Source organism: Triticum aestivum, chromosome 1A (assembly GCF_018294505.1).
Source record: "Triticum aestivum cultivar Chinese Spring chromosome 1A, IWGSC CS RefSeq v2.1, whole genome shotgun sequence".
Lineage (NCBI taxonomy): Eukaryota > Viridiplantae > Streptophyta > Magnoliopsida > Poales > Poaceae > Triticum > Triticum aestivum.
Genome location: NC_057794.1, coordinates 511,840,212 through 511,862,151, shown reverse-complemented (window position 1 = coordinate 511,862,151; position 21,940 = coordinate 511,840,212). Strand labels below are relative to the sequence as shown.

General features: G+C 44.7%; 3 protein-coding genes and 1 long non-coding RNA gene across 6 annotated transcripts; 2 read left to right on the top strand and 2 right to left on the bottom strand.

Annotated features, from left to right (window-relative positions):
• Positions 1-6,111: 6,111 nt before the first annotated feature.
• Positions 6,112-7,920, bottom strand: LOC123061442 (22.3 kDa class VI heat shock protein). The gene is made up of 2 exons (XM_044484562.1): positions 7,435-7,920; positions 6,112-6,643 (listed from the first exon to the last, which is right to left on the bottom strand). The coding sequence occupies exons 1-2, from the start codon at positions 7,739-7,741 to the stop codon at positions 6,390-6,392; spliced, it is 561 nt and encodes a 186-aa protein (XP_044340497.1). The 5' UTR covers positions 7,742-7,920; the 3' UTR covers positions 6,112-6,389.
• A 4,551-nt stretch (positions 7,921-12,471) lies between these two features.
• LOC123166805 (uncharacterized) lies at positions 12,472-13,151 on the top strand. The gene has a single exon (XM_044584640.1). It carries the CDS (start codon positions 12,586-12,588, stop codon positions 12,892-12,894), a length of 309 nt encoding a protein of 102 aa, XP_044440575.1. The 5' UTR covers positions 12,472-12,585; the 3' UTR covers positions 12,895-13,151.
• Positions 13,152-15,935: 2,784 nt separating this feature from the next.
• On the bottom strand, positions 15,936-18,313 carry LOC123061435 (uncharacterized). Of its 3 annotated transcripts, none has more exons than XR_006428999.1 (4): positions 18,053-18,313; positions 16,968-17,931; positions 16,696-16,835; positions 15,936-16,150 (listed from the first exon to the last, which is right to left on the bottom strand). It is a non-coding gene; the product is annotated as an uncharacterized lncRNA (long non-coding RNA). The 3 variants fall into 3 exon arrangements; XR_006429001.1 differs by having other exon boundaries at positions 15,936-16,835; positions 16,968-17,156; positions 17,248-17,931; XR_006428998.1 differs by having other exon boundaries at positions 15,936-16,835.
• A 385-nt stretch (positions 18,314-18,698) lies between these two features.
• Positions 18,699-20,004, top strand: LOC123061428 (uncharacterized). Its single transcript, XM_044484532.1, has one exon. It carries the CDS (start codon positions 18,786-18,788, stop codon positions 19,812-19,814), a length of 1,029 nt encoding a protein of 342 aa, XP_044340467.1. The 5' UTR covers positions 18,699-18,785; the 3' UTR covers positions 19,815-20,004.
• Positions 20,005-21,940: the final 1,936 nt, after the last annotated feature.

Here is a 21,940-nt window from a genome sequence, read left to right as displayed (position 1 = left end):
AAGAAAAGCTAAAGGATTTCGTGAGGATGAGCACGATACCTTATGGTTTGAAGACCGCGTTTATGTGCCTAATGATTCAGAGATCAGGAAGTTAATTCTGCAAGAGGCCCATGATTCATCCTATTCGATTAACCCAGGAAATACTAAGATGTATCTGGATCTGAAGGATATTTTCTGGTGGACCGGAATGAAGAAGGATATTGTGGAGTATGTAGCAGTTTGCGATGTATATCTGAGAGTAAAGGCAGAGCATCAGAAGCCAGCAGGATTGCTACAGCCATTGCCGATACCCGAATGGAAGTGGGATAAGTTAGGCATGGATTTTATTACGGGTTTACCCAGAACTCGTTCAGGCTATGACTCGATTTGGGTTGTAGTCGATCGTTTGACAAAGGTAACTCATTTCATTCCAGTAAAGACTACCTATACCAGTGCAAAGTTGGCAAAGATATACATGACCAGGATCGTATGTCTGCATGGAGTTCCAAGGAGCATTGTGTCAGATAGAGGAACCCAGTTTACCTCAAAGTTCTGGAATCAGTTGCACGAAACTTTGGGTACCAGGCTGGAGTTCAGTACAGCTTTTCATCCGCAGACAGATGGACAGACCGAGAGAGTCAATCAGATTTTGGAGGATATGCTGAGAGCTTGTGCGCTAGATTATGGATCTAGTTGGGACGAGAATTTGCCATACGCAGAGTTCTCCTATAACAACAGCTATCAATCCAGTTTGAAGATGGCCCCTTTCAAAGCTTTGTACGGAAGGAGGTGCAGGACCCCGTTGTCATGGGATGAAGTTGAAGACCGTCAGTTGTTTGGACCGGATTTGATTAAGGAGTCTGAACAGAAAGTAAAATTGATTCACGATAGGCTCAAGGTAGCCCAATCCAGACAGAAGAGCTACGCAGATTCAAAACGCAAGGAGACAGTTTACGAAGTCGGAGACCGAGTTTACCTTCGAGTATCTCCCCTTCGAGGAGTTAAGCGCTTTGGAGTTAAGGGAAAATTAGCGCCACGTTTTGTAGGACCATACAAAGTTTTGGAGCGTATGGAAGAAGTAGCCTACAAGTTGGAATTGCCCGAGTTCATGACGTGTTCCATGTTTCCCAGTTGAAGAAGTGCCACTCAAAGATGGCTGATATACCGCTGAGAGATACAGTGCCGCTGGAAGCGATTCAGTTGGACACTGATTTGACATATGAGGAGAAACCAGTCAAGATTCTTGAGTATGCCAGCCGAGTCACCCGCAGCAAAGTTATCAAGTTTTGCAAAGTTCAGTGGAGCCACCACACGGAAGATGAAGCCACCTGGGAACGAGAGGAAGATTTGCTGAAGGACCACCCTCACCTATTTTCTAGCCAACCCGAATCTCGAGGGCGAGATTCATCTTAAGGGGGGTAGGTTTGTAACATTCCATATACACTAGGTCATCATTCCATATCATATTTCATCGCATTTTGGTTGATCCTAGAAATTCAACGCGACTCAAGGACCCTCGGAGAGAGTTGGGGATTTCATTATTTTCAGATTTGAGTTTTCTCAAATTTGGAAATAGGATCATTTGATTTTATTTATTTCATTTTCAATTATTTCTATTATAAAAATGACGAGAGAGGGAATAAAATGACTTTCCCAACATAAAGAAATATTGAGGGTTTAAATAAAAAAATCAAATAAGATTTTATTTTGGTTTTATTTGCTATTTTATTTGAATTTAGGAAACAATGCACGTTTTCAAAAATTGCATTTAGAGCCAAGAAAATGTTCATCCTGTACTAAATATTTTATTTAGACGAAGAAAATTTGTTTTGACATTTTTAGATTTTTTATTTATTTTTCTAGAATTTTTTTAGTCGCAGCGAAATTGTTTTTTTTTTAAACGAGACCCCGCGCCCGACTGGGCCAAGGGCCCAGCCGCCCGCCGCCGCCTCTCGTCGGGTCGGGACAGGAGTCCTGACCTGCGCCGCCGCCGCCCGGGTCCTGGGAGGACTCCGCCTCCCGAGGCCAACCCCTCCCCCAAGTCGCCTCTCCCCGCCCCCTTTATAACCGTCGCCCCCTCCCTGCAGCCCACACCGCCGCCGCCGCCCCACGCCTCCAGCGTCGCCGCTGCCGCATCGGAGTTGCCGCCCCACCGCCCCGCACCACCCGCCGCCCGCCGGAGCCCCGAGCCGAGGTATCTGCCGCCCGGTTTTTGAGAAAAAACTGTTTTGGTTTTTTTTAAAACCCTAGTTTTCGTTTTTTCAATAGATCGGTTTTTCTCTGGTTTATTTATTTAGCGAGCGTTCGCTCGTCCGTTCGTTTTAACGAACGCTTTCATCGTTTAGTTCCTGTTAACGAACGTCCGTTCGTTAACCTGTTCGTCGTATTTCTTTTTCTTGGATTAAATCCGCGGTTTTTCTGAACGCGATTTCTGATCCGATATTTGTTTTAGTTTAACTTTTCGCACGTTTGTCGGAATCAGGCGATTCAAGTGTCTGGAGTTTCGTCTCAAAACCCTCTTTCCGTTTAACCAACTCAAACAAGTTTTTGCCTCAGTAAAATTTGCCCTAGTTTCAGATTAGTAAACGAAGCTTATTTCTTTTGTCGTTTGTCTTTCGTTGCTTCGTTCGGTCTGATTTTTTTTTGCCAACCGGAGTTCTTAAGTTGAACTTTTTGGTTAGATCTTTTATTCGAGCTTTACCTGTGCATTAGTTGAGTACTTATTGTATGCTTGTTTGTTTGCGATAGAGTACCCGGAGTGCGCCGCTTGCTACTTCGAATCGCTAGGTTTCACGGATCATCAGCAAGGCAAGTAACACTTTGATCATACCTTCCTATTACCCAGTTTTATTGCATTAGATCAATCCTCACACATTACATGATTAAGATCTAATTAAATTGTGGGTTTGGGAAGTAGATAAGGTAGTACCTATTACCTGTTATTATCAAACCTTAGGGAGTTACTTGTACGTTTGCTTATTATGCTATGCTATGCTAGTAGACGTAGATTGGGTGAGTGAAATCCATGACAGATGTGAGATTGTTAAATCAATGATTTATCTAAGGTGGCAACTTAAATACACATCTGGGTGGATTGAGGCACCTGGGTATTCCAGCGATTGCCTGTTTTTCTTTTGGACCGCCACCCAGGCTCAAAGGGATCATGAGATTATTCATACTAGAAACTTGCGAACTTTTACAGTGGTAGACTAGCAGATGTCACTATTAGGAAAAGGACTACTAGTGGCGCACCAGTTTTGCCTACTAATGGCGCACTACTGGTGCGCCACTAGTACCACGCCACTATTATTTTTTTAGTAATACAGGTGCGCTATTAGTATCTGGTATACTTTTTTTGCTTAATCTTGAGTCACTATGGCTTAATCTTGGGTCAATATGCTTAATCTCAGGTCAAATCGCACTACGAGGTCAAACTTCCCGAAAGGTCACCCATCCTCACACTACTCCAGCCCAAGCACGCTTAACTTCAAAGTTCTATCCAACCCAGCACCAGCTCACTTCACAGTCACTTGTTGATATATCTAGCATATCAATCTTATCAAACCTTGTTGATGTTTAGGACTTTGTTCATGTTCATGAGTGTGGTGAAATTTTGAAAAAATATTTCAAACTTCCGTTCATATTACGTATTATATTTTGAAAAAAAAATCTGAAAAAAAATCAAAACTAATTTTTTTTCAATTATGGTGCGCCACTAGTAAGTTTGAAATTTTCTAAATTTTTTTGCCTCCAGATCTTAAAAGCCTCGTAACTTTTTTTCTGTTAGGTTTTGAGGATTTTGAAAATGTTTAACGAGGTTCTTATGTAACTTTTCGAGTAGATGATTTTTCATATAGAAAACTTTTTAATCCGAGTTCGTATGCAAAAGTTATGCCCATTTTACAAATTCCAGAGAGATTTTGCAAATAAAGTCGAAATTCACAACTAGACCACATATCACATGGGAAACTTATTTTCTTTTATTTACTAGTTTTCAAAAAATATAAAAAATATAAAAAAATTACTAGTAACTAGTAATGGCGCACCACACCCACGGTGCGCCATTACTAGTTTTGAAAAAAAATAAAAAAATGAAACTTTTTTTTGAAAATTTTTTACTAATGGCGCACCGTGGACATTACTAATTTAACTAGTAATGGCGCACCACTCTCATGATGCACCATTACTAGTTTTGGAAAAAAAATCTTGTTACTAATGGCGCACCGCGGATGTGGTGCGCCATTAGTATTTGGACACTAATGACGCACCAACACATGGTGCGCCATTAGTATATAGTAGTGGCGCACCACATGTCTGGTGCGCCATTAGTGTCAATTCCATCTATATCCCTTTTCTTAGTAGTGTGTAGGGGATGTAGGTTGGTACGGTCTACCCATTCGTAAGGTGCTAGCGCTTCTGAAAGACTATGTCTCGGTCATCCGTTTTTCAAACACCATGTAGTGCGAGATTCCCAACGGAGGAGATCGAGTCTTGTGGGGAAAAGTGTGCAAACTTCTGTAGAGTGTATAAACTAATCATGGTTAGCCGTGTCCCCGGTTATGGACATCTTGGGTATCTAGCACCTGGATTATCATGTGAATCTCATCATGTTACTCTAAATTAATTTTGTTGGGTTTTAATGATGATGCTTAATTGGGATTGAGAGCGCTTCTACACTCTCAATGTTTAACAACTACCATGATAGTTAAATAAAATTTATTTCTTTGTAGTAGGGAAAAATTGGCTTTACGCAAAACTGTAACCATAGAGCTTTCCACCAGCCAAATATGCATATAGAATAGCCTTATTCTTTTATTGCTCTCTATGTGTTACATTGCCAGCATATTTCATGTGCTGACCTGTTTCGGGCTGCAACGTTAATGTTGCAGACTTTTCAGACGACGAGTAAGGTGTTTTTATGTCGTGGTTCTATACTCAGTGATGCCGTTGGAGTTGATGGACTCACTTATCTTCCAAGCCTTCCGCTCTTATCGTTATTAGATGGCCTTAAGTCATATTTATTGTAATAAGTTCTCTTTTGAGACTCTCGATGTAATAAGTGTGTGATTGCTACTCTGTTATAAATCCTTCAAGTACTGTGTGGTGTCAGCATTACTGATCCAGGGATGACACCTGAGCACAGAGATTGGACCGTTTGAGATCTGGTCGCTACATACTAAAAGTATGGAAAAGGGCAAACTAGAAGTATGATTCTACTAGGAAGAACTAGGGATAATCAATTGAACTTAAGTAGAAAAACAACCACCTAATTCACAACAAACAGGACATCATGATGTTAATTAGCAATCCTGCCGTGTACCAAACACCGGCCGTGACGATAACTACTCCAACTACACTCTTGTTACATAGTCACATAAACGCGTGCAGCGAGGTATTATCTCTGTAAACTAATGTAAGACCTTACACGACTACTTAGTGATCTAAAAGGTCTTATATTATATTACAGAGGGAGTACATAGTAAGCTAGGATTTGGCATCAACCTTTTGTGTCATTTTCCCAAAATGATGAGACCAAATAGTGAAGTCATCCATAATGTTCTGTGTGACAGGAGGAAGTACCTTAACTGCAAATTTCATGGCTGGATTAATATTTTGTGTATGAATATCCTTAATGCTTAAACCATTATATTATCTTGGTTTGCAAACATTTTTCCATGCAACTAATCCCCTACGATTATAGTTGAGGGATCAAATTTGGACTTTGTGATAGTTGAGGGGCCTGAGTTATAACTTTTCTTGTCAAAATAATGATGCACCGGTCTCATGAGCATCCTCAAGAAAAAAAACAGGGCCTCTTTTTACAGGAAATGTAAAGCAAAATCATCGACTGAAACCACGGAATATCATCTGGGCAACGTGCCTCTCTGCGGAATAATCACCTGAGGATCTCAAAGAGCCAACCCCAGCTTTCGTCACAGCTCTGATGCTCATGTGCCCACTGGGGATAAAGGGGCTAGGGGTGATGACTGACGACTGATGGAGATGCATCCTGCCGAAAGAAACGAGAGAATCAACCTTTCAAAAGTCGCGCATTGCCTATATATTCCTCTAATCTAGAATCATATCGATGCCCTAGCCCATTCGATGGACGACCCAAACTAACAGCGGCACTGCTGATTAATTAGTCATTTATTCACAGTGGAACTGAAGAACATATTTTACTACTACTACATTGGATTTGCAACATCATGCAATGGATAGATAGGTAATCCTCGCTCCTTTTCGTCTCAGCCATATCTTTCCGAATTTCTACCGAGATTACGCGGCCTTTTCAGTCGCCATCAACTGCTCATCATCACATCAGAAGGAGAATAATTGCCTTTCACCGGCAAATGCATCCGGTTAGTCTGATCCAATCCAGTTGCGGGCGTCGAGAGGTTCCGGTTCTCTCAGGCTTGTTGGTGCGTGTCGCTGCTCCTCTTAGGGACCTTGATCTCCAGCGACCCCGCACCGTCGTCGAAGTAGGCCTCCACCCTGCCCCCGTCGGCGTCCTCCGGCAGCTCCACGCGCCGCACGAAGCCGTGCTCCCACCACCGGCCGGCGCGCCAGTCCCGGCCGTCCGCCGGCGGCGCCCGCCATAGCCCGCTCACGTCCACCACCTTTGCGCCGTCGCCGCTTACCTCCACGTCGCACTTTCTTCCACCTGATGATCATGTCAAAGATAGCAAAATTTAGTGCTAGATACTGCACAAGTACCATGTGTACAATACGATATGATAACGGTGCAAGTGTGCTTGGCTTTGTTGGTTTTGGCAATCGTGTGGCACAATCTACCGCTCGCTTTTCCGCAAGCAAGCGGCACTAGACTGGTCTGGATCAAAGTGGTGCGCCACACGCAGACGCAACGAATAATTTGCCAAGAAAAAGCGACGGCGACAGAAGGCTGCACGTGACCATGACTATAGTGCTGCGGCAAAAGCAAAGGGATAGCAACGGGGAAAGCACACACGAGCACACCCCTCTAGTAGATAGCTAGCAAGTTGCAATCTTGTAAGAACATCTTGATATATGTGGCGAAATGCAAAGGTGTTGGATTCCTACACAAGCCGTGTGGCATCTTCTGAGGTGTTGTTGATCGACGGACAGTAGAGGAGCACGGTAACTTACTAAGCTCGTTCATCTAGACATCTGCTGGTCGATATATTCCTAGACAATCAACGCAGCTAAATCGACCGGGAGTGGAACCCGTGCACTTGGTACAGAGGTCAGATCATACATGCATTTACTGGAACGGCGAATCTATGCTAAAACTTTGGTACTTTTGTCACTTGGGACAGAGGTTTCAGTTTGAAGCTTGAACAAAAATCTGATCGTATGTACTACTGTACTTTTGTTACTACTCAAGTTAAGTCATCTTCGACAACAGACGAACACAGCCGATCTTGTACTGTGAAACAATCGATGGAGCGAGCTGTGTGCGTACGGGGCACGTACCTGGTATGTCGGCTCTGAGGCAGTACTCGCAGTCGTTCTCGGCCCAGTCGACGGTGGTCCGGGCGCCGCGGCGGAGCGCGGCGAGCAGCACGTCGGACTCAAACTCCCACATCGGAAACGCATCAGCCGGGTCGAAGAACTTGCCGAACAGGTAGGGGCTGAACAGGGAGCCCTCCGCGAACACGGCCTTGGCGTCGGCGTCGGCGCCGGGGGACTTGAGGAACGCCGTGAAGGTGTTCTCCAGCAGCGACATGCACCACTTGGGCGCGGCGCCGTCGGCCCGGACCTCGATCGCTCGCCGCGGCATCGGCGCTGGCTGGTGGTGGGGATCGAAGGCAGGCAGGGGAGCGGGCTGAGGGGGTGTGGACGAGGGTGCTCGCGTTATATAGTACGGGGCACGTACGGTGGTGGTGGAGTTGGCGGTGGGGCATGGGGAGCGGCCGGGGGCGGTGGTGGTGGTGGAGCTGATTGGCCTTTGCGGAAAGCAAAGCGTGGGAGGCGATTCCGCCCGGAGTTGGCTGGCTCTGCTTTGATCTACTGTGTGATTCCCGCCTTTTTCATCGCCTGGATCTTTATTTCCGTCGGGCGCGGCGGACTTGGCGGGCTAATGGGCCGAGGATGCCCGGTATGTATAGATTTCTTTTTTGCCACAACGGCGTCATATACTCATATATTTCATTTATAAACCCACATGTAATTCCTTCACAACTTTCTATAGAGGAATAAAGTGAGTGTGATTCCCCCAAAAAAATTATCTAAAACGTTTGTAAATACCAACCCCTCACAGCGAACGTTCGGGGGATATCTTGGTCCTTTTCTTTTTCTTTCCATTTTTCAGTTTCTTTTTAAATTCGGTTTATTTTACTTTTATTTTTTACTAATATATAAATTAAATTTTAAAAAATCAAATCTTCAAAAATTGTTCCCTTCTTTCAAATTTAAAATTGTGTTTTTATAAAATGTATGTGAATTGTTCCATTTTAAGAAAAATGTTCAAATATTTAAAATTTGTTCTAGCATGACAGAACAACGTTCACAATTTAAGAAAAAAACAACAATGTATTTATAAATTTTCAGGACTTCAAAAATTGTTTGCCTTTTAAGAAAATTTTCAGATTTTTCTTAAAATGGGAATTTAAAAATACGCTTGAATTTTCAATTTTTGCTCCCTAATTTCCAAAAATATTGGAATTTAAAATTTCCATGTTTAATTTTTTCTTGTTTTCAGAAAAATAAAAAATATTTTAAAATATGGAATTTTTGAAATTTCATGTTTAAAAATTTGCACTTGTTTTTAAAAAATGAGACAATTTTTTGCCAAAATTTTGGAATTCTAAATTTTGGTTGTCTTTTTCAAGAGCAGTTTTGCAATTTCAAACTTTGTTCACATTTTTTTTCAAAAATTGTTCATGTATTAAAAAGTGTGTTCAGATAATTCAAAAATCTATAGGCTATGGTAATTCACTTCATGACCCGTGCGGAAAAGCATGTTCTCAATTTGAAGGGATCGATCAAGGGTCATCGAGTGATCAATCGGAACTGGGTGTGCGGCCTTGATATTCGTTGACAATATTTGCCGCTGCTTTGAGGTTCGAAAAAATGTCTTCGTTCGTCTCTACCATGGCGTTCATTCCTTTGATGACTACTTCATCTTGAAGAAGGATGTCGTGGGAAGGATTGGGTTCTCTTGTTACCAGAAGTGCACGACCACGCTGCGGATGCTTGCATATGGCATGGCCGCTGATTCGTGGGACAAATCTTCTATATCTAAATAGCTAGCCCCCACTAACTATTTCTCTCAACATGCAAGCATGCCATATCATCCCACAACAAGCATGAGAAAATGCCCACCCCCACTATCCTATTTCTCTACATGCAAGCATGCCACTTCATCATTAAACATGCATGAAAAAAAGACTCATCTCAACATCCAAACATACATAAGAAATTTCATTCTATTATGCTATTTATAATTAATAAAAAAATTACAACTATATAGTAATCGAACATAATAAATTATATGTATTTCTAGTTTGAGCTTTTTATATTATTACTTCAAATATGCATGTATCATGCAACGAATCACATTGAAATATTGCAAAATAACCCCGCAACAACGTGCGGGTGTCATCTAGTACATATGGATATCTAAGAGCACATCCGGAAATGCCATGGTAAGATTTGCTACTGTCTTGGTCTTGATGTTTGGACATCAATACCTAAGAGAACCAACTATGGCAGACACCTAGAGGATCTTGGCAATGTCTGAAGCAAGAGGATGACCAGGTTTCTCTGATCTCTTGCAGCATTCATTGGAGATGGAAGAACTACCCAAAAGCTCTACAAGGGCAATATAAGGGTCATGTTAAGAAGCCCACTATCATTCTTGAAGCGGTTGCATTACATGATCTTTGGCTTTGGCACGCTTTCTTTGGCATGCACGATTTGTAGTTGTTCATGAAGCTACTAAACAATGGGATCCGAAGACATTGTGGGAGGTGATGACATGTTGTGTGATTAGACACAACATGATCATCGGGGATGAGGGTGAGGATGTTGCAAAAGGTCTTGAATTTGAGAACATGGATGATCCTATGAAACTTTAAGACCAGAATCTGACCACATTTGATGAGTAAAGGGGACAACAATGTTGCAGCGTAAGCAACTCATGAGCAACTAAAGGAAGATCTGATTGAGTATTTGTGAGCGGGTAAAGGGGACAACAATGTTGGAGAGTGATATTTAAATTGGAACCACTGCTGCATTTGAACATTTTTAACTAAACTAGAACTAGATATGTGGCTATATTGAGCCCGCGGATGTATGTAGACTTAAAAAAAATGTTGCGACTAGCTTTGGACGGTTGCCTCCCGCTTCCATGTCTGCGGACTAGCCTTCCTATCATGAACGGATGCGGTGTCCGGTTTGCGGGTCAGCATTGGAGATGTCAGGGCATCTTGAAAGCGGACCCTCAAACTGCCCACAAACGTCGGGATGGCATGGTCCGGATGCGTTTAGCCATCCAACGCGGACCTGTATCCGCCAGCCGACCGGTCTGGACATACTTTTTGCCGCAAAGTCGAAATAAACTTGGGGGAGGGGGCTTTGCATGAGTCCGAACATCAGTCACGTAGAACTCCGATACCCTCAGCCCACCCAAAACCGCTCCCAGACCCCGCGCGTCCATCGTCCCATTTTTCTCTGCATCCGTTTTATCTCTTGCCTCCGCGGCCGCTCCACCACCCCGGGCGCCCCGCCACACCCTTGTTGGAAATCGATGACCCCATCTCCTCAACCGCTACACCCGGGCTCCTACTACTCTCGTACTAGTTGTTGGATTCCCCCGAAGAGCAAGGGTGATGTAGCACAGTAGCAGAAAGTATTTCACTCGGTTAAGAATAAAGGTTTATCAAATCAATAGGAGTCTATAAGCTAGCAACATAAGCAACACCTGCGCACAAACTAAATAAATACTTGCACCCAACTTGGCAAGGGGGTTGTCAATCCCTAGTTGCAAGGTTAATAAAAAATAGTGATAGATAGTGATATGGCAAACGACAAAATAGTAAAGTGAGCAATAAAGCAACACAAATAATAATAATAGAGAATGCACCCGGGGGCCATAGGTTCATGTCATTGTTGCCGCCATGAGCTGGAGTTGACGACCCACATGCCATTTTGGTATAGGTACATGCTACAGATTTGAAACATGGTTAAAGACCGGCTAAACCTTCACCACACTCTCTTACTACGGAGCACTGTTCCATGGAGCGACCACTCCCCCCTACTCGTAGCTAATTTGGAAAAGTTGGCCGCCGAGGAATGCGAAGATTTTCCTTTGGCTAGCCTCCCTTAACCATTGTTGGACAGCCGATCACACGCGCATCATAATCTCCCCCATGATCGGGTTTGCAAACTCTGCAACCAGGAGAGCGAGATCCTACACCAGTTGCTTGTGGGCTGCGTCTTCTCTCGCATCGTTTGGCATGACACAATGGCCTGGTGCCGCCTGCCCACCCCCCCTTCAGACCGCGTGACATGATTCTTTGACTTGTGGTCCACAACAATGTCCATGGCACTGGCTAGCCTGCGTAGGGGTATTAACTCTCTGATCATTCTAACAGTGTGGACTATCTGGAAGCACCGTAATGGCAAACTTTCTAATGGACCCCTCCTCCACTCAACTCTCCAATGACATAAAAAAGGAGGCGCCTCTATGGGCTAGAGCCGACGCCAAAGGCCTAGATTAATCCATGTAACCTGAACTTACTCTCTGAGGCTGAGCAATCTTACCCCCTCTCTACTTAATCCATGCTTTTGATGTCGCCATGCTTGTGTACGTCACCAAAAGTAGCACCCCTATAAACTATCTCCCCTATTTATGAATGAAATGATACACATCATTGCATATTCGTAATTAAAGCTTCACCAGATTCAACCTAACTCTTGAAGTTGGATGAGGACGGTTAAGCTTTTGTTGACAAGCGTTGTGATAGATAAAAGAAAGCAAATTGCACGTTTAATACGTCAACTCGTTGCGCGTTAGAGCATCTCTAGTAGATTCCGTAAAAACGGTCAAACCTTGGTATTTATGGTACAAGCTGAAAAAATCATCCCGAATAGATCTTGTAAAACAACATATCCTGTAAAAAAAAATTGCAGGCTCCCCTATATTCGAACCCCAGTCTGTTATGTTTAGAGGATTTCGGCCGTTTTTGGAGGATCCTGTAAAGCCGGTCAACGCCGGAGCAGGGGACCTCTCGACGCCGTGCACAAGCAGCGAACAGGCGGAGGAATTCGCCGACAGCTGGCCGGAGCATCGCCAGAGCACGCGTCGGCCCGGCGCGTCACCAAAGTAGGTAGCGGGCCAAATCAGGCGGAAATCAATGTTCGAGTTCGTCCATGCCTGTGTCCCAGGGAAGAAGAAGCATGAGGAAAAAAAAATGTTTACTGTGTGGGTTTACAAAATTTGTTCCGACTGACGCCTCGCTGTATCGTAAATTCGTTTTAGGGGAGCCCGTATAGTGTTTTTACAGGTGGTGTTTATGGGATTGCTAGAGATGCTCTTGCACCGAACCCACGTCTAGATTGTTCCCCACCAAAACCCTAGAATCCCCTAATCCAATCCCCACCGGTTCCCCACGTCTGCCGATGGGGCTCTTCTCGTGGTGGAGGGGCTCCCGCCGCGGCTCGCCGGAGCAGGCCCCGAGCCAGCAGGCCGCGAAGGGAGCGGGAGGCGCGCAGGCCCAGGTGGCCGTCCCCGGCACCCATGGGGCGGTGGAGGTGCTGCGGCAGCGGCAGCCGGACGCGACGGTCTTCGAGTTCGGGTCGGCGGCGGAGTCGGGCACCGCCGTCACGCTCGCCGGCTACTGCCCCGTCTCCGACGAGCTCGAGCCGTGCCGCTGGGAGCTGGTGCCCGCCACCGGCGAGGGCGCCCCGCAGTTCCGCATCGTGTTCTGAGCACGAGGAGATAAGCACCCCCTATGCTGCCGTCGCGCTATCTATCTTGGGTGTTGCGAGGTTTCTTGGGTACAAAGGTGTGATCTTTGGCTGTATACTGGTGCTTGTGCATTTCCCGAAATAAAGCTTGAGATATTGATGAGTCCTGGTGGATGATAACATGTGCTGGCTGAAATTCTGGGCTTGCTGTCGTTTGTGATGAACAAATTAGCCAATTTCGGCAGCTCTTTATAACACTACCAAATTAGATTGCTGTACTTTTGGCTTTTGTATGCACTGAAATTTGTGGGCCAGCCATTTGTTGAAATATTTTCAAGATGCAAACTAAATCTTCATAGGGATTAGGGAGGTAGTACCTTGAAATTGTGGTGGAAGTCAATTTGCTCACTGGGAGATGTAGGAGTGTATGTCCTGTTGCATTGTTAGACATGAGTCCAAAAGATATCAAACAGGGAACCTGGGCTTGAATTGCTCCTTGACCAATGGTAAGGACAAGTACCTTGCCACGACTGTCCGAGCAATAATTTCCTCATTGAGCACATATGCAGCCATTTCCTGCCTTTTTTTGTGTCTGTACCTTACCTTTGGGCTTAGAATTTTAGTTGATAGCACATACATGAAGATCCCAAACTAGTTGGTTCATGCCAATTGGAAGAAATTAGGTTTTGGCTTTCAAATTAGCTTATCTTGATGTATTGCTGTACTTTTGGCTTTGGTATGCACTGAAATTTGTGGATCAGCCATTTGTTGAAATATTTGCAAGGTGCAAACTAAATCTTCATAGGGTTTCTCCAAAATGATTTGCTTCACTATTATTTGATGGAAAGGGATTTCTTTATGTGGTTAGCCATTTCAAATTTCCGCCCTGAACTCGCTTGCAATTTTTTATCTTAATAACTTGTAACCTGAACTAGCTCACAATTTATGATGCTCTTATATTGGATGGCGCTAGTTTTCATGTTTAGTACTAGTAGTGTAGTAAGAGGCTACTAGTATAACAACAAAGCTGATGAGTGGTGATGATGAACACCTCCTGTACTCGAGCTTGAGCCAGAATTCGAGAAGGGAGAGCAAGCTTTTAAATTGATGTAGGAACTGCTAGGAAGATAGGTGGGAGCAAATACAAAATTGTGTAACTTTTGACTGTTTCTGAAGACACACTACCAATCTGTAACATGTATACATGTAGCGGTTTTAAAAGGGATAGTGCATTTGTATGTATCAGACAACTTTCCACTTTGCCTAAACAAGAATCATAGCCTGACATGTTCTTTTGCCAAATCTACATTTTTTTTTCATTTGAACTGAAAAGTGAAAACCCAACAGCATGGTCCAAACATTACAAATTCATGTTCCTGTTCCAGAAACAGCTCGGCAGGACTTGCTATTCTCATTAACAAGTGTTGCAGAATAGCTGTAGCCTGAAGTTGTAGAATCAATATCAAAATATGTATAGGGATCCCATATGTATTTGTGATCTGAAAGTGCTGGTGCATTGTCACTCAAAATGATGATGGTGTATTGAATCAGTTTGTTGGGGTCTTGTGGACCTCCTCTGTTTGTTTGTCGAGATAATATAACCCGGTTATACTCATTTGTTGATGTAGTTCCCCCCTTTTGTTCTTGATATTCCTGGAACAAGCTTGTATGTGCTCTATCATTTGCAAACTATCAGATGTGCGTTGCTTTAGTTCCTCCCTCTGTTTTGAATTATAAAGATGTTCTTATTTTTTTCTGAACCGGATATATATGGCCGTGTTTTTGTGTGTTTGTTCACTCATTTCAGCCCCTATATAGTCCCCTTTGAAATATCCAAAACGTTTTATAATTCAGAGCGGAGTACTAGGGTCTGATATGAAGGCTGGTTGCATCCCAGTACTAGGGGGCTGTTTGGTTTGTGACTAACTTAGCCAAAGATTGCCACAACTAAGGTTAGGCAAGTTTGACCAACTTAGGTGAGTGTTTGGTTCAAGCCACATTTGGGCCCCACATGGCATACACACAAAAAGTGTGGTAAGATTCCCTTAGGCTCCAATTTGTAGCTCTCATTTTGATGAACTAACCTTAGACAAGTTTGGCAAAAATGTGTGGCAAAGTGTGGCAATGCTAGTCCTAAAACCAAACAGCCCCTAGGTCTGATAGTTTTGTAGGTCTGATATGAAGGCTGGTCATCCCTCTGTTTTGCTGCCCATCTTATGGTGTCGCTCACTTATGGTCCGTTGATGCTCTGTGTTCAGTGCTCACTCTCTAATAAACTCCAGCAACTCCTTTAGCATCCTAGATACTAGATCATGAAAGGCGCGCGTTGCTGCGCCCGTCTAATTTGACAGTATAATATTAGTGATTGATGGAATTGTAGAGGCATTATACTATAGAGAATTGGTATGCAAATTATGATATAATAATATATAAATTACTCCGTAGGAATATCTTAGTGGACATACAACCACGGAAGTATCTCGGTACCTGGTATTAGGGCACATTTATGTCAAAGTACATTTTTTTATTATTGATCATTAAGGCGATGTGATTGATTGTCACGAAAGAAGGTGGTGTTTGTTTTCCCGGAAATCACATGTTGCCATTGAGAAATTTTAGTACTCTATTAGTCTCTCAGATGTGCTCTAAGGTTCCACGCCCTTCTATTTTTCTAGTATAGAATAGAAGAAATTTCTATAAATATATGCAATGAAACATATAGCAGATGTCTCCTATATGAGATAAATCACCAATGCCCGAGACAATAGGTGTGTTCTAATATTCTAGGAGTTTTAGCGACAACACAGGCAACTCTACACACTATCACCCTCGAACAACTCTCTAAGCACTGAAAGCATTCCTTAAAAAGGTTGATAGAGTATTTCACTATTTCGTATGATATCAACTGGAGCTATAAGCATCTGTTATTGCAGTGGTACTAAAGTCCAATACTATGATAGGTCCTTCGTGCAAATATATATGACATACATAGAAGTAAGCTTTGCATTATCCACATGGTCCAAATATACCAATCAAAATGTTCTATGCAGCACACTCAGAAATATTTATGTGGGGAATTTAATTCGACCACGCAATCACATATTTTTGAGGAAAGAGTTACACAAAGGCATGCTTACTAAGCAAAACCTCATCATGTCAAGCATTGACATATACAAACAACTCTGGAAAAGTTGTGGCAACATATAATAGAATGCAATTTACAACACTTCTCTATGAAAGTACAAGGAGACCGGTTCCTATCTAAGGAAGTCATCACCTGCATGTAGGCAGATTAGCGTCACAACATTGGTGTGGGTAATCTTATAAACAATACATAGTGAGTTATAAAATTGGTATAGAATTTTAAAATTCACTAAATCAAGTAAAAGAAAAACAATACATCAACTCCTGTCAAAGATTGCCTCGGAATACTTCAGCGCCCCCACTGCAAAATGCGTCGTATTTCTCATGACAGCTAAGTTATAAACTCATACTGAAAATGTATATAATTTAGACTACCATGCACAGACTACTGTCAAACTCATCCCAAAAACACAACCTTGAGTCTTTTAAGTACGCAGGAAAATTTGTACCAAACACAAAATGCTAAAATAATAGAAAGCCAAAGTTATCAAATACTTGCAGATCTCCATGTATCTTTATTTTTAGGAAAGGAGCCACTTACTCTATCAAAATAACATAACATGGATTTTCATCCTTATTGTTGTCTTGCATTTTTGCAGTCAAATTATGTCAGATTGTTCCATCCAAACATGTGGTTATTGCACAATAAGCTAAATATCATTGTTGAGACTAAAATACCTGGAGGCCAACGAAGAGGCAATTCCCAGAACCAAAAACAAAGTTGAACACACAATGTTTGGCGGATTTCTTGTTATTCTGCTTGCCTTATGCCCTCAACATGCTCCTGGGGTTTTGTGCCCAACTTGGAGCGGGAGCCACTGCATTACAAAACCTCATTCATGTGCATCTTTTCAAACCAACCAGAACCAACAGAAGCACGAACAATAAAGGCAAGAGATATATGTCACTATAGCCGTGACACGTAATTATTCCCCGATTCCAGCACATACCTCTGTAGCGGACCAACAAGTACTCAAGTAGTAAGAGCTATAGTATGTCCGCCCAAATTCTCAACGTTCTTGTGGGTGATCTGAAGCCTGCAAGGGGCGGTCTGCACTGCGGTTGCTCTTTGAGGTGCTAGATGGAGTAGACCGCTTGTTTGCTTCTTCTACCCCATGCATACAACATTAAGTTGCATGCTGAACCAAATTGTTGATATAAGAAAGTTATTCTAATCTGAAGGTACAACAACGTTCTAAGAAAATTATCATGATCAGACAACAAACTAACCGAACAATAACATTATTGACTTCAGATTGCATTTATACTTGTCCCATGTGATGTTGATGCTGAGAGCTACCTGCACTTTAGTGAATTTAAACCATGTTGAACTTAACATAAGCACACTGCTGAATCTAAATATTTGGTGTTTATGCTGGCTAGGTTAATTCTCTAAGAAATGATACAAATGATCTAGATACTTAATTCCTTAGTCGTCGTCACAATTCAGATGTTCAAGTCAGCAAGTTAGGTGTCAAGCGTGTCAATTAGAAGCACATGGTGGGTATTTGATTTCGTTCAAATCCAGGGTACACTGACTGAAGCAAAGACGATTAGATTAGGGGGCAGGGGATTACAGAGTGAGACAACAATGGGGAATTGGAGAATGCACTGGTAAGATGTGACTACTCCATGTTGACAAATCAACTGATTGCAGACGAATTCAATTTGGACTCACCTCATATATATTTTCAGCAAAAGAAATCAATTGCTTCCGATCACAATTCAAAAGGTTGGGTTACTTATCATGATCAGGTGCAGACTGCAGCGATTGAAGGAATTGCCAGCAGGAGGGCATGGCGGCTGCACCTAGCGACTTTCCAGACTCTCGGGCCACGGGCAAGGTCAAGGGAGTGCAGAAGCGCGCCCGTCGTCTTGCCCGACAATGTGCTTGTGGACGCGGACAAAGCAATACTGTGAAACAAGAGGAGGAGCCCCAGTCAATACGCTAGATGTAAACAGAAGCAGTCTGTGAATAATTTAAAGGGAGGAGCCCGAGAATAAAATGGAACAGGTAACTGGGGATCGGCCTAACCTGAAGATCGTAAAGGACGTTGAGGTACAAGGTTGAACAAATTCAGCGCGAGGTTGAGTGCGCTCGGCCGCTACCGCCCCCCGCTCCGCGCCCGCCGGCAGGACGCCATACACCGATACACGTCGAGGAGTCACGCACCGGTGTGACCAGAGACATCGCCCTCGCCCACCACGCATACACGGGGGATGTCCCTCCCTTCCTCCTCCTCCTCCTCTCTCTCTCGGCGGCGCACCAGGTCTTGCCCTAGGCCAACGTCGGGAGATGTCGGGGTGGGATTGAATGGGGCTAGGAGGTGGCCGCAGAGTAAAATCGAGATCGTTCGTGCGAGATCCGACGGTGACCCGTAGCATTGATCCACAGGCTTTCGATTCTGCCCCTAGAGCAGCAGCCCAAGGACAGTCGGCCCAGGAGTAGCCCATGCGGGAGAAAAAGCGTGCGTTGGACGGGCTAGGGACAAACGTGGCCCAGCAACCAGAAACGTGCGTTGAAGGTCGAACTGTAGGACAAATCTGACGGCCAGGAACATCTGCATCGTCAAAATGGACGGTTAAAAACTCTAATTGCTGAGAGAGCTCGCTTTAGGTGCGGTTATACTGTCCTTAATTGCACGCAGCTTCTGGGCAGTGGGGCCAAGCAGCCAGTGTCCAAGCCCAGCTCTGCTCCACCAGCTCGCTTCCCGCACCATGGAGAGCAGAGCACCACACCTTATCGTCTTCTTCTCTTGTTCGCGCCAATGGCGCTCAGCCTCTTGAACCCTGCTCCCTCCTCCAAGATCGCACTCAAAGCTCCAGTCCCGCCACTCCCGAACCGCTCGTTTCTCTTCCCGCCACCGCGCCTGCCTGCTCTCCACGTTGCCCTCCTCCTCCGCAGTCCGCCGCACCGGCGCGTCCAGTCGTCGTCGGCGCCGTCGGCCCCGCCGACGGACGGCTCCCCGACGCCACCATCGTCGAGGGAGGAGGCGGTCGCGCAGGCCAGGTCGTGCCTGGCCACGGCGCTGCGCAAGCCGCTCAACAACTCGCTCCCGGCGCGGAAGCTCAAGAAGCAGCAGCGGCAGGCCCGGTTCCGCGCCGAGATCCCCGTGGTCGACGACTCGCCGGGCTCCCTCGCGCGCCTCGCCTTCGACGTCTTCTCGGGCCTCGGCGTGTCCCGGAAGGGCTCGCCGGCGAGGCTGCTCCTCGTGTGGCCCTCCGCGGAGGACCAGGCGGTGGCCGTGCGCGAGTTCAAGAACTGGGGGGACACGTCGGCGCTGGCGCACGCGCAGCTGGACGCGGTGGCGCCGGACGCGCTGGGCGCCTGCGACGCCGCCGTGTTCCTCTCGCCGGGGCGGCCGCAGGTGGAGAAGCTGCGGGCGGCCGTCAGCGCGCTGGACCCCAGGCCGGCGGTGCTGTTCAACCCGGGGTGGAGCTACGAGGTGGAGGAGGAGGGGTTCGGCGGCGTCGCCAAGGGCTTCGTGGGCTCCTTCAACGTGGTCTACTCCTTCATGGGGCTGGAGGTGAAGGGGCTGCTGAGCAAGAAGAAGGGCGTGCTGCTCCGGTGCGTGGAGGGCGGCAGGTTCGGCGGCGAGAGCTGGGTGCTCATGATGGAGGACGAGGAGAAGGAGCCGGAGCTGAAGGTGGTGTCGCGGATGAAGCGGCGGCCGACGGTCGGCGAGGTGGAGAACATGATGTACAACCTCATGGCCGCCAACTCGCCGGTGACCAAGTCCGCCAGGTTCCTCAGGGAGCTCGTGTCCAACGTCACGGGAAGGAAGGGGAAGCCGTGACATTGGTTTCATTGGCCTTGTGTGTTCACGGCGTCTCCTGAACTTTCAACACTTTGTTGATTGCCTGAAAACTCTGAAATGGTTGTAGTGGTGCAGCAACAAGTTTGCATTTGCAATGCATCTTCGGAATATGATAGGCAATGTTAACCTATGGATAATAGAAGTTTTGCGCGCTAGCAAATGACAGAAATCAGGTGTGCAACAACTTGGGATTAACACCCATTGTTGATAATACTAGTGTATGATACTATATTCGTAACAGTTTGTTTAATTCACATATAAATGATTTTTAAGGACATCACATCTAAGCTCCCACAAATATATAATGCAGCAACAAGAAATAAAAACTAGGACAAAAAAATAGACCACAAACAAAATGAATATCAGCTTAGATGTGATGTCACATATATTCATAATGCATAGTATCGTAGTATTTTGGTATCGTAGAGGACTATATTTATTGACATGCATAACACAAAGTAGCACATCATGTAATATAATACAGTATCAAGTATCAGGATATGATACTCAATCATCTCTTTCTTCATTTAATTCCATACCACCTCATCAAAATTGTTTAGTTGTCATGCATCCATTACGAACAACTTTAAATATCTTTGTTCATCATGACCATTTTCAGTGCTCAGAACGGAATTGAAGGGAATTATTTTCTGGCGTAAGGCAGGCGGCGCTGCTTTCATTGGGATTAGAGGGGAAATAGTTACAGGATGGTACAAATTCCTAAGAGGTGATGCTTAATTTTGAAAGGAAATAATTCCCGATGCTTCTTATTCCCAAGAGATCAATCACGCTTGGGCCGCTCCGACGCCACATTTTATTTTTCACTGTCGCCCTTCTCAATCACTTCTCGGTATCGCCCACCGGCATGCTTCGTTTTGACTACTCGCTGTTGGTAGACACGGAGAAGGTCAGATAAGTATTTATAAACAAGATCAGTAGAGCCATTGATACATGTGCATGTTTTATTATAGGCTTTAGTGTGTTTCACCAATCAACCTGTTCTGAAGATATTGCACTTGATTTTTCTGAATACAGAGTACATGGTACGTCGCCTTCACTGCTTCTCATGTTTGAGTTTCTAGTTTTTACAGTAAACTATAGCCCGTCTCACACAACTGCAGAAAAATGTGCCACGTAGGACAACGGACGAGAAGCCGTTGGGGCGTCAGGGCCATTGTTTTGCAGACTTCTACTCGTTGCTCCTTAGTTTCCCACTATGCATTCCTTTCTCTTTGGTAAGACAGTAAGAGCATCTATAATCGGACTTGGTAAAACCAAGTCCTCGCAATCTTGCGAGCTGAGGAAGAATATTGGCGCCGTAGAGATGGAGCCAAATGGGTGACGAAAGGATACATTCAAGTAAAACTGGAACCCACTCTCTAGTGATGACCTGCTTACCTTGCTAACTGCTCAAAGGGGCACTAACGCTAGGATAGTCTGGAGATGCGTAGGGGCGCTGTTTTGGTCGCTTTGGTCGGTTCGGAACAAAATTATGATTGAACAAAAGTGCCCTGCTCACCCAGCTGATATTATCTTCAAATGCCACATTTTCCTACAGACTTGGGTGCAGTTGGGGAAAACGCGTGACGCGGACCGTATGAACGGGATCATGGAACAGATCAGGGCGACTATGGTGAAGGCTCGACAAACTGCTGCGCCAGTTTGGGACTTTTGCGCTGAGTTTGGTTGATGTTTAGTTGATCTTTTGGGCATATTTGGCTCATGTTATGTTGGCTAGAAACTGTTCTTATTTAGACTAGACTATGCCGGGATGTGACGCCCGATGTTTACTTCCGTTTGGTTTGTATGTTTTAAACTATGTGTAGATGCTGCCTAGTGGCTTTATTAATTTAAAGCCAAACGCTTCTAGCGTCTACGTTCCAAAAAAATAATCGGACTTGGACTAATTTGGACCCTTATACATTCACAGATGTGTTTGGACACTGTTTGGACGTGTCAATTTTGAATCTTCATTTGTCCATACGCACAGCCATGTCTTTCAAATTACCCGGTCAAATGCATATGACCGGTGGGGATGAAGAGAGAACGAGAGAGAAAAATAATAAAGTGATAAAGTGGTCCAAAATGGGCCGCTTTGACGTGGC